This window comes from Microcebus murinus, chromosome 16 (assembly GCF_040939455.1).
Source record: "Microcebus murinus isolate Inina chromosome 16, M.murinus_Inina_mat1.0, whole genome shotgun sequence".
Classification (NCBI taxonomy): domain Eukaryota; kingdom Metazoa; phylum Chordata; class Mammalia; order Primates; family Cheirogaleidae; genus Microcebus; species Microcebus murinus.
This window is the reverse complement of record NC_134119.1, coordinates 39749264-39760841: the sequence shown is the minus strand read 5'-3', so window position 1 is coordinate 39760841 and position 11578 is coordinate 39749264. Positions and strand designations below refer to the sequence as shown.

Below are 11578 nucleotides of genomic sequence, written 5' to 3'. Positions count from 1 at the left end.
CATCTCCACCAGCCTGCGAGACCCCATCCTCCAGGGGCTTGGGGGGGGTCGCCACTGTCCCCTGCTGACGCCCGCTCTGGTGTGGTGGCTCTCTGCCCATCATCACCAGAACCCCATGGGTCTGCACCGTTTTTATCTCACTTCTTTACATGGCAAGACTGAGGTCAGGGTGGCCCTGTCACCCACATGCAGACCCGTGCGGGCTGGGGACTGGCAAGGGAGACTGCTCCCCAGGCCTGCCTGCCATGAGGGGCTCTGTCCCGGCCGAGCCACCACCAAATGCCACTTCAGGAGGCCCGGCCCCGGCTCACAAAAGCGCAAGAAGACGACACAGACTTGTTTTCAGCGTTTCAGAAGTTTTATTATAAAGAGAGTGGAGAGAAGCACTGGGCACCGAGACACACATTCGCCAGGGCCAGGAAACAGCTGCACACGACGTCAAGAACCAAAACCAAAACCAAACCCCAAAACCACACACACGTTATGATAAGCTGCAACTGTGTTGTTCTCAAGGTCTCTTCATAAATAGACAAAGGTCATGGTTGGCAATTTTAAATAGATGGACATATGGTTAAAGGAAAACAGCGACCCTGCAAGGGTGGCTGTCACTGTCCGGTGCTGGCTGTGCAGACAAGGAAACGGTTTGGCGGCCGCTTTTGTGCACGTCTCCCTTAACATAAAACTTAAAACAAAACAAAAAAAATGTGCTAAGGGTCATATAAAATGCTTTTTTACCTTAAAGGAAACTACTTTTTCCCCCACAAAATAATCTTACAGATGTCTTCAGCACAGTTCTAAAACACTTAGCCAACTACTTACACGGAGCCAACAGTTCATAGGTTTCATACTCTTTTGTTCACGCTGGAAAACCGTTATACGCGCACGTCCATGGCGGCCCGGCCCCGGCCGTGCATCTGGGGTGGGCGTCTGTTGCTAGGAGACCCCGCCGGGGGCCACCACGCGGGCTGGGCTGGGGCCAGGCATCCAGATGTAGGGTACCGTGTGCAGGGTGAGGAGCGGGGTCCACAGCTACCCTGGAGCAAGCAGGTCAGCGGGCAGAAGGTTCCTGCAGGTTCTTTGGGCTGGCGGCGGGCAGTGGGCCGCCTCTGCAGAGTCTGGTGGGAGGTCGAGGGAGAGACTCAGCCCCGGGGCACTGGTGTGCCACTGCTCTCTCTCGGATCAGTCACCCTGCCTCCTGCCAAGGCCTCTTTTCTGCTGTCAGCCCTTCAGGCCCGGAGCAGCGCCCTTCCAGTGAGCCTCAGGGAGGGGGGGAGGCGGGCTTAGGTGAGGTAGAGTGACTTGTCCCTGGGGAGCAGGCTGTGGGAGAGAGGAGGGGCTGTCAGAGCTGCTGAGCCCACCCCGGCCTGGGGGGCCCCGGGACCGCGGCAGTCTGGCCCGTCACTCTGCCTGATCCAGCAGCCCTCTGCAGAGGGACACACGGCCATGCCCCCCCGGACCACCCGCCACGCAGAGACAAGCCCCCCTGGAATCCCAGCAGGGACCACCGGGTCCTCAGCTCTGGGAGGAAGGGCGGCGGTGTGCCCGTCCTGCACGGAAGCCCACGCCAACGTCACCACGGCTCTCGGTGGGTTTTTAATTGCAGGACTTTCATTTGTAAATTTCAAACGGGCTTAAGGGAGGACAGGTGATCTTTATGTTTTTAAAATAGGGCACTGCTGTGGTCCGGCCTCCACGCCGGGCGTGAAGGGCCAGCCTCAGGAAGCTCTGACATTCTGGGATGTCCACTAAAGACACTGCCTCGGCTTCCCACGGTGAGGGGAGGGCTGGGGTGGGGTCTGCACCCGTAGGGAGTGGGGAGGGAATGCTTGCTTGCCCACGGAGAACGTCTCCCCAGGCGTGCTGGAAAGGGGCATGAGCCCCTTTGGCTTGTGCAGTGCCCAGAGCACTGGCGACCTTGGCAGGGGGCAGCCCTGGGCTGGAAGGCCCCCACCTCAGGCCAGGGCAGCCATGGTCACTAATAAACATGGTGCTGTGCCTTCCAGGCTGTGGCGCTGTCGCTGGGACAGCGTTTGAAAGACTAAGAGCGCAGGATGGGAGGGGAGGCCCGAGGCAGGAGGCCCACGAAGCACCGGGAAGGAGCCCCGTGAGGCCAGAGCCTGGGCAGTTGGTCCCCCGTCCTGCGTTCTCAGCTGCCCTCTTCCCCAGAGCACTGGCCATGGCTGAATGGGGACTGCCCTGCCCAGGGGCTACACTGTCCCGGGGAGCCCACGGCCGGGGCCACCTGACACAGGGTACACACAGCCCGGTCCCGACCCACGGGCGGGCCCCATTCTGCACACTCTGCGGTACCGTCACGCTCCCGGGCTCCCGTGGGGTCAGGCGGGAGCGGGGGTCCAGCTGAGGCCACATCCTGGCCAGCTCCTGTCCCCACCCTGTCCGCCTCCCTCACCCCCTTCTCCTGCAAACTCGAGGACCCTGAGCACCTATTCCCTGCGTCCTCAGGCTCTGCCTCTAGGGAACCCGGCCTGAGACACGGGACCCCTCTGTGAATGTCACGGGAAGGAAGAAAAAAGCAAGACTGAGACAGCCTCACTTCCCGAGCAGGCCTCCCCGTCGAGGGCCCACCCGGCCGGGCGTCCTCTCCTTTAGACTCCACCCGCCCCTGCAGGGCTGGCAGCGACCACAGGGCTGCGCCGAGGCCCCTTCCCCTGGGTGCCCCGTTCCCACTCTCCCATGCCAGCAGGACAGAGGCAGGGCCAGTGTCGCGCCAGGAGGACTGACCTGCAGGTGCTGATGCCGCACTCCCCGCTGGGGTAACTGCTGTCCCAGTCCCCGCTGCTCGTGGGGTTGGACGGGCCGGGAGAGCGGGGGCCTGAGCTGCCAGGGAACTCAGAGATGTGGGGGAAGTCCTGCAGAGGAAGGAGGACACGGTCAGCCGAGGAGAGATGGTGGGGGGGCGCTGTCTCAGGCAGCCCAGGGGGTGGGGAGGGGACCCCATGCGGAGGGCATCCTCGCTCTGCAGAGACACTTCCTCTGGGTCACACACAATGACCACTCTGCTTCTAATGCATCCTCCTTTCCCCCAGCACAGCATGTTTCCAAATATTCAACCCTTGTCTTAGCTGAATCGGGGTGACAGACTTTGCTTTCAGGGCATTGCTGCAGTTTCCCAATCTGTAAAATGGAGTCATTGGGCTGAACACCTTCCAGGGGCTGTGTGACCCTGCAACAGTCCCTGTGCACAGTCAGCAGGAGCCAGGCCTTGAAGGCTTTGGGGAGAGCCAGGGACTAGGGCTGATCCCGCAGAAGCCACGGTGGCCCAGGAGCTGGGATGGACAAGGCGTGTGGGAAGGAGGGCCTGGAGTAGCCTAAGAATCTGCCTGGCAACTCATCAACTGTTCCCGACAGCCAGGTACGTCTCGGGTACGGTGTACCAGACCCATGTCACAGCTGAGGCTTAGAGAGGTCAGGCGCCAAGGCTGAGGTCACATCGCTGGTGAGTGGCAGTGCCAGGATCTGAAATCCCAAGCCACTTCCCCTCCCCACCTGGGGTCGCAGAAGGGCTCGCCGCTGCCCCACCCTGCTTACCTGTGGCCCTGGAGGTGAGGGGCTCATCGCCAGCTGCACCTGGAGTGCCATGGGGGTGGGCAGGACAGGGGCCTGGGGGGCTGGGGACATGCTGACAGGGGGGCTGAGGAGGGCGCCCTGTGCGTGGGGGGGCAGTGGCAGCTGCTGGTGCAGCGGGGGGCTGAGCGGGAAGGAGGGTGGCGGCGGCGGGGACGCGCTGAGGCCAGGCAGCAGCGACTTGGAGCCCAGCGTCCGGGCGAGGCTGGCCGGAGAGGCCCCGCTGCGGAAGGCCTGCAGGTCCGACGGCGTCAGGAAGGAGGCCAGGCCCGGCATGGCATACATGGGCTGCTTGGGCGGCAGCATTTTGGCTGGCGGGTTCGCCTGAGTGCTCTTGGTCTCGCCTTGGTCCGGGGAGCTCTGGGAGGAGACAGAAACCAGTCACTGGGGAAGAGGGACAAGCCAGAACTTGGGCTGTGAGGCCAGGAGGCTCTGCCACCCTCTGCCCCGGCCCCCGCTGGCTCTGTAAGCAGAGCTAACACAGGGTCCCAGTACACTTGGCTCTGGCCATCCGACTAGCCCCTGCTTTTCTCCCTGGGGGGGGGGTCCTCTGCCCAGGGGAGTACCAGCTCCCCAGCCGGGCCGGTGGACCCAGCACCACCCAGGCGTGCCGTCCTCCCAGCCCTGCCTTCCCCCGTGTCATTCCCTCGGCCTCAAACACCCCCTTTCCTTGGCCTTTGCGGCCCCACACAGATGCCATCTCCCCTGTGACGGCTTCCAGGACAGCACCCGCCTCTACGTGGGCCACGCGTCCGCAGCCGCACCTCGCCCCTTGCGTGGCTGGTGTCGACAGAGGGGCAGAGAGCGTGGTGACGAGATGCTGTATTTTGGGGTCGCGAGTCCCGAACCCCACCAGTGGTCGGGAGTGAAGGCCAAAATTTGAAAACTGGCAAAATTGGGCTGAATCCTAGCACAGACACTTTGACAAACTGGATAGTTTCGGGCAAGCTGCTTAACGGGCGCGGGGTCTGGGGAGAGTTCGATGAGGTGGGATGCATGTGAAGTGCCTGAGTGAGCGTGCACCATGCACAAACTGCAGGCGTGACCACGTCGGTCTCACCCATCCTTTCCAAGACCTGCGGTGCTGACCACTCCCGTGGCCCCAGTCGTCACTCCCTCCCTCGGGTGCTCCCCCCATCAGGGCTGTGCCCGGGGACTCCAGGCGTTACCTTGGAGACGAGGCTAGCCCTGTAGGCGGCCAGAGCCTTCAGATACTCCTTTTTCGCTGCTTCGGTCTTCCTCTTGTAGGCCTGAAAGATCCAACACATGGGCAGCGCTGGGGAGAATGTTAGAGAGGAGACGCAGGGCAGGGGCCTGGGATGGGAAGGCGTGGATTCGAGGGCCATGCATGGATGGGGGTGCTGGGTTCAGAAACTGGGTCAGTCACCCACCAGCCCCCTTCTGGGAGAACTGCACAGGGATTTATGGAGGCCAGGGTATATCCCAGTTCCTCAGCCAAGTTACTCTGTGCTCTTGGGCAATATGCTTCACCTCTCTGGACCTCCAGGTCACACCAGCACACTGACTATAAAAAGACAGGGCCCCTTGAAGCCCCCTATTTTGATCCAGCACAGTGCAGATCTCTTCATGTTGCACCATCTTTGCATCCTAGAATGAACCCTACTCGTTCATAGTATGTGAATCTGGATTCAATTTGCTAATATGTTTATTAGGCATTTCAGACCTAGATTCATATGTTATTTTAGGAGAGGCCAGTGTGTTCACACCTCGTGTCCATACCTTTTGGTAGAACCCTCCCACAATGACATGGGGTTTGACCTTAAGATCTGCTTTGGCCAATAGGATGAGAGCAAATTTGATGCAAGCAGAGACTGGAAAAGTGCTTACACATTGGGGCTTGTCCTCTCACTGTTCTTGGAACTCTGAGTTGCTATGTGAACAAGCCTGAGCTAGACTGCTGGATGATGAGAGACACATGGCCCAGTTTGGCCCCACTGCTCTTTATTTTTTTATACAATTTTCATTTATACTCTTGTGGGATACGAACCCACAACCTTTGAGTTCCCACTGCTCTTAACTGATAGCCACCCAACTCCCCAAAGCAGAACTGCTTAATTTATTGGCAGTTGACTACAAACACATGAGTGAGCCCAGCTAAGGGTAGCAGAAGAACCACTCAGCTGAGCCCAGCACAGCTCATGGGCCCTCAGAATTGTGAGTTGAATAAATGGTTGTTGTTTGAAGCCATTAAGTTTTGGAAGTGTTTGTTACACATTCAAAACTGATACAGTTAGCTTCATTATTATGTCTGATTGTCAAGATTACATTGTGTATAAAGACTTGTGAAGGTTTTCATTTTTCTAAGCTCTAGAATTGTCTATTCTTTGATGCTTTGAAAGAGCTTTCTCATTAATCAGCCAGGCTTGGAACTTTTGGGGGAGAAGTGGGTTTTTTTTAAATTTTTTGTTTGTTTCCTATAATTTTCTCAATAACATTTCCCTTGGTTATTAGTATATTAATTATTAGTAAAATAGGACTATACATAAAATTTCTTAATGTGATTTTAAAAAATGGATACAAGCTCTCAGCCAGCCTTATTTAATAGTGAAACATGAGAAGTAATCCAAAGAAACTAAGAAGACCATTATCCCCATCATTATTGAACATATGTTTTTAGAATCCTAGTCAGAGTAGCTGGGAAAAGAAAACAAAATTAGAAATATAAATATGGGAAATGAGACAAAAATAAAGAAACAAAATTATCATCATCATCATTTGTAAGATAGATATATACACACATCTGTATATTTATAGACATATGCATATATATGTATATAGGGAGATGCGTGTGTGTGTGTGTGTGTGTGTGTGTGTGTGTGTGTGTATTAACCTGGAAGATCCAGGAATTAATTTAAAATGATCAGAAATAAAATAGTTTAGCCAGGCAGGTAGGTGCAAAATAAATTCTTAACTTCTTTATACATCAACAACAATCTGCCAGAAAAATGTGAAAAAAAAACTCAAAAACATGCCATTTATAATGTATTGAGTAAAAGGAGAGATCTAGCAATCATCGGATGGGAATAAATATGTAACAAGTTCTCAGATTGATAAAAAATACACCAGAAAGGTCAAGAAAAACGAATCAAAAGCTCAGAAACAGGACCAAGGCAGGAGGTAGGACCCTCAACCACCTTCGCCGGCCCCTGGGCTGCGTTGAACGGGGCCAGAGGCGGCCTCTGTGGGAAGGAGTGTCACCGTCCAGGGACAGAGCACCCGAGACCACTGTCCCCTCAGACCGTGTACAAAAGGGAGAGGAAATTCCCCCTGCCACCAAAGAAACCGAGGTCTTCTTAGGAAGGGGAATGGATGCCCACAAACCAGTGAAAATGACAAACGTCCCCATGGCAGAGGCTGGCAGTGCCTGTCCCTTATCCCCTAGGCCCTTACCACTGTGCTACACACAAGCTCAGCTTCCAGCCGACAGCAGCGGTGTCCCTTTGCCTGAGGGTGCATGCTGGCAGCAGCAGCCTGGTCTGCCACGTGCACAGCAGGCCAGGAGCGCTGGAGAATTAATGTCCCCCGGAGCAGCTCTCCGCCAGTGAGTGACAAAAGCCAGTGTCCCCCCCAGCACCCTTGCAGCACCTCAGATGGGGTCACTCTAAGGCATGGCGGGTTCTGCGCTGGCCCCTGAGTTCCCCAGCGGGGTCACCTTCCTGTCGCCCGCAGTGGTAGCTTCTTTGACAATCTGCCTTCCCTTCCCTGTCTCACTTCCCCACTCCCCTGCCAGCAGATTTTGGGGTGATCTCACAAATAAACCATTCACACTATAATGCATTCTAAAATAAGTGAAAATTTTAGAATGTGAAAAAGGAGATGTTTAAGATAATAATAATAATCTCTCTCCCTGGCTCTAAGCCTGCTGCTCTTCCTGTGTCTCCCGTCTCAGCAAAAGGCACCTCCATTGACCCAGAACACAACCCAGATCCAAGCAGGTGACTTCCACGGCACGCTCTGGGTCCCCTACGCCAAACACCCGGTCCAGGCCACTGTCCTCTCCCATGTGGGTGACTGTGGGACCGGCCACATCCACTCTCGCTCGCCTTATGCAGCCGCACGGGCCCCTCCTGTGCATAAAATTCTCGACTCCTTCCAAGGCCTGCAGGGCCCTGCCCTCCTCTCCAGCAATGCCTCTGCCACAGCGACACTGTCTCCTCTCCGGCCATCCTGGTCTCTGTTCATTCATGCATACCTGTCCTTCCCTGGCCAGGCCTCCCTACCTGGGGTGCTTCCCCTCTGGTGGCTCACCCTCAGGTCTCACCTGGAGACTGACCCCCAGGACTACGTCTGTTCCCTCTCTTTTCACTCTCATGTACCATGTCCCATCTTGGCACATGACACAATCACAACTGTAATTTTAAATTTACTTATCCGCTATTTCATTATCATCTCTTACGCTCATAGCTTCACTGAGCTTCCTGGTTCTACAGGTCTGAATGCAAATCCTGTCTGTCCCCTGATTCTCAATGGTGACCCTGGCCCAGTCACTTAGCCTCTTGGTGTCTCCATCTCCTCTTATCAAAATAGGAAAGCGGGAAGCAGTGGCTGCTCCACAGGGTGTTGTACAAATTCAGTGACATAGTGGAGGGGGAGCCCAGCATAGCACCAACACCCCTGTTTTACAGATAGGAAAACAGAGGCTCAGAGAGGTTACGTGGTCAGCCTGAAGTCACACAGCACACAACTGGTCATTGCATTTACCTATGCACTCTATTTCCCCTGGAGGCCTTCAGAGGAGGCCACAGGCACATGGTCAGTGGGGTAAGAGGCTCTGGCCGGGACTCCAGACTTTGAGGGCTGGAGGACAAGATGGATGAGGTGCCTATTCTCATTTCATAGATGGAGAAGCAGAGGGCCGGCATGGTTAAGGCACTAGTGAGCGCAGCCGGTCACAGTAGAACTGGAAGGAATCTAGCTTCCCAGTTTACAGATGAGCAAACTGAGCCCAGGAAGGACTCTGCGTGAGTCTCTCATCCCAGAGGCAGGGCTTGGTTTCAGCCCTCCAAAGTCTGTCCCTGGCTCTAGGACCACAAAGAGGATGGCCCAGAAAGGGACGGGGGCTCACCTGCTTCTGCTCCTCTCCCAAGCTGTCCCACATGGAGGCCACGATCTTGGACACGTCCCCGAAGGTGGCGCTGGGGTTCTGTCCCTTGATGGCGGCCTGAGTGTCTCTGAAGAAGAGCGCGTAGGCTGACACAGGCTTCTGTGGCTCGTTGGGGTCCTTCTTTTTCTTCTTCTTGGGGTTCTTGGCCTTTTTCCCTTGGTCAGACGAGGGTCTCTTTTCTCCCGAGATCTGCCCGAGGAGAGGAAATCAGAAAACCAAAGAAGCCTTTAAAGGCCTCCTGCGGAAGGTGATCCACGCAGCCCTGGGCCGGGCCGGACTTTCCTCGACAGCCCCGTGTGCCTGTCCGGTCCTGCTGACACAAGGCAGTGACAGGCGCTGCCCCCACAGGGCTCCAACACTGCCAGGAGGACCCCACGCTCGGTCGGGGAGGCAACAGACAGCCCCTCGCCCCCCACCCCGGATAAAATCCTTGGGTGCTTCTTTAACTCATGAAAGAGAATCAGATTGACTATAAAGTTGATTCAAAGACATGCAGGAGGAAGAGAAGTCTTTATAGTCACTGAAAGAATGCTGAAATCACATTAGTAAATTACATTGGTAAATTACATGTAAAATTGGTTAATGTCCTATAGAGCCATAAAACTATCACCTTTGGGACTTTTAATCTTTTCTGCTGGACAGAAATCACTTGCATCTCTACAGGGAAAAATTAATCTGCCTTGTAATCAGACAAAAATCATTTATATCCCTATCACTCCCCCCCTCCCGCCCCAAGGTAGCATCTACTTTTACAGAATTGCAAACTTCCCTAGTCAATAATGAATCTTGAGTCAAAGCAAAGGCCCATCCTCCTAGAGAACCAGATAATTCTTGAGTGAGCCTGCTAGACGACGCTTTGCTATGACCTGAAGCATGTGCAGTCATTGGGGGCCTGCACCGGAAGTCTGGGGTACATAACTCTTTCCTAACTGTTCTTCCTGTGGTGATCACAAATAATCCAAAGATTATCCTGGATTACAGAAAGTTGGTCTCCTCCACCACATTTCTGAGTTGCAACTTCGGACAGGTGGCTCCGTCCCCTGGATGCCTGTGATGGCTGGAAGCGATGAGGCCAATGTGACAGCCAGTGGGGTCAACCCTGGAGCCAGTTGGCCACACCCCGGAAAGACTCTAGGACCATAATCCTGTGGGCACCTGATTCCGGGCTTCCAGGATGGGGCGGGGGTTGGGGTGCCCACTACAGACCTCAGTGGGTCTCTGTTGGGACGCGGAGGCCACACAAAGACAGAGGACTTCGCTCAAAAGCTCTGGATCCTGCAGCGAAGACTGTGGCTCTGTGTGCCAGGAAGATGAAGGTGACACCTCCAACTGATAGGGGAACGGTGGCCAGTGGACACGACTCGGGCCTCCACGTCTGAGGGGCGGGGAGGGACAGGGTCTGCAGCACCCTGGCTCTGTTCCTGGCACTTTCTCTGCAGCCACCCCTCTGTCCAAGCCTCAGTTCTGTCGGCACCGTGGTGAGACGAGAGCAAGATGAAGGGACGAAGACGCATCTTGTACCGATGAAGCCTGAGCAGATGTGGCACTGCAGGGCCTTAAGGGAACACATGACAACTGCACCTGTAGCTGCCTGGGTTTGAGTTCTGGCTCTGCCACTTACTGGCTGTGTGACCCTGGGTAAGTTACTTAACCGGCCCGTGCCTCAGTTTCCCCACCTGCCCAGTGGAGATAATAATGGTACCTGCCACCCAGATTGTTACGAGGATTACATGGGCAAATACTTATGTGCTTAGAACAGTGTCTGGCCCACGGGGAGTGTTTTAGAAGTCTTTGTTGAATAAAAAGTAAAATAAAAGCCGTCCCTGCCTGCCCTACGATAAAAGCTGAGTCATCCTGAGGACCAAGCTGAACCAGGATTTGGAGCTAAGCGCCCTTCCCCCGGTCCAAGGGGGCAGGGTCTCGTGGCACGGGCACCATGGTTACTGCCCCGGCCTCTGCAGGGCCACCACGTGGAAAAGGGGGGGAGGCCCTTACGAAGAAGAAAGGGCTCCAGGATGACAGAGGCAGGAGTCCCAGGGTCAAGTCTTGATTCTGCAACCAGCTGGCTGGAGATTCCGGCAAATACTCCCATCCCCGGCCTCTCGGGGCCTCTGATTCCCTCCCCAGTAGAGCAAGATGCCCCCCATCAGGGAGGCAGGCTTGGAGTCAGTGCAAAGAAAGGCCCAGAGCCCGGACAGGTGGCGGCCCCCATCCCTGATGTGTTCTTGAAGAGGCTGGACCACTCTGGACTCCAGCGATGCTGGGGGAGGCAGGTCCCCAATGGGGGGCATTTTTAGCAGCCCCCCTAGGTCAGTATTGAATACCCTGGGCCCAGAGGGGCCCTCTGCTGGACCACACTTCTTTGTCACAATATTTTAAAAGGCCAAGATGGCCATGCAACATGACCCTGACAGCCTTGCTGAAGCCATGCGTACTGCAGATGACGCGCTGGCCACGCAGGAGAAAGACTTGGCCACGTTTTCAGGGCATGTTCTCACCCCACCCCCTCCACATTGGTTGGAGTTGCCTCTGCTTTATGCACAAGGCCATGGGGACACACAGGGGACCGAGGTGGTCAAGGACACTGGACAAATTCCGCAGGCAGAGCACGATCCCCCAGCCCCCATGGGTGCTGTCCCCAGGAGCCGGTGCTCCACCTGCTGACTTTCCTTTTCCTTGCTTTCCAGCAAGAGGCCCAGCGGCTGCAGCTCCCCTCGGGTCCCTGACAAGTGAATCTCCAGGTCAAGCTCCATGAGGCTTCGACCCCTGCGTGATTCAGAGCGCTTAGGGCAACCCCAGCTCCTACAGCTCCTTGACAGTTTGTCATTGTGTTGACATCACCCTGGACAGAAAGTTAGCGATTTATTA

General features: G+C 55.6%; 1 protein-coding gene across 2 annotated transcripts in view; it reads right to left on the bottom strand.

The window, feature by feature from the left end:
- Window positions 1–339: 339 nt before the first annotated feature.
- The window catches only part of TOX2 (TOX high mobility group box family member 2), a 136525-nt gene continuing 125286 nt past the window's right edge, over window positions 340–11578 (bottom strand). For both annotated transcript variants that reach the window (XM_020281841.2, XM_076011136.1), the window contains exons 5-9: window positions 8672–8899; window positions 4755–4835; window positions 3550–3945; window positions 2743–2870; window positions 340–1317 (exon numbers count right to left, since the gene is read on the bottom strand). In XM_020281841.2, the coding sequence (XP_020137430.2) occupies window positions 1281–1317; window positions 2743–2870; window positions 3550–3945; window positions 4755–4835; window positions 8672–8899 (870 nt within the window). In that variant the 3' untranslated portion in view covers window positions 340–1280. The remainder of the gene's footprint in view (window positions 1318–2742; window positions 2871–3549; window positions 3946–4754; window positions 4836–8671; window positions 8900–11578) is intronic.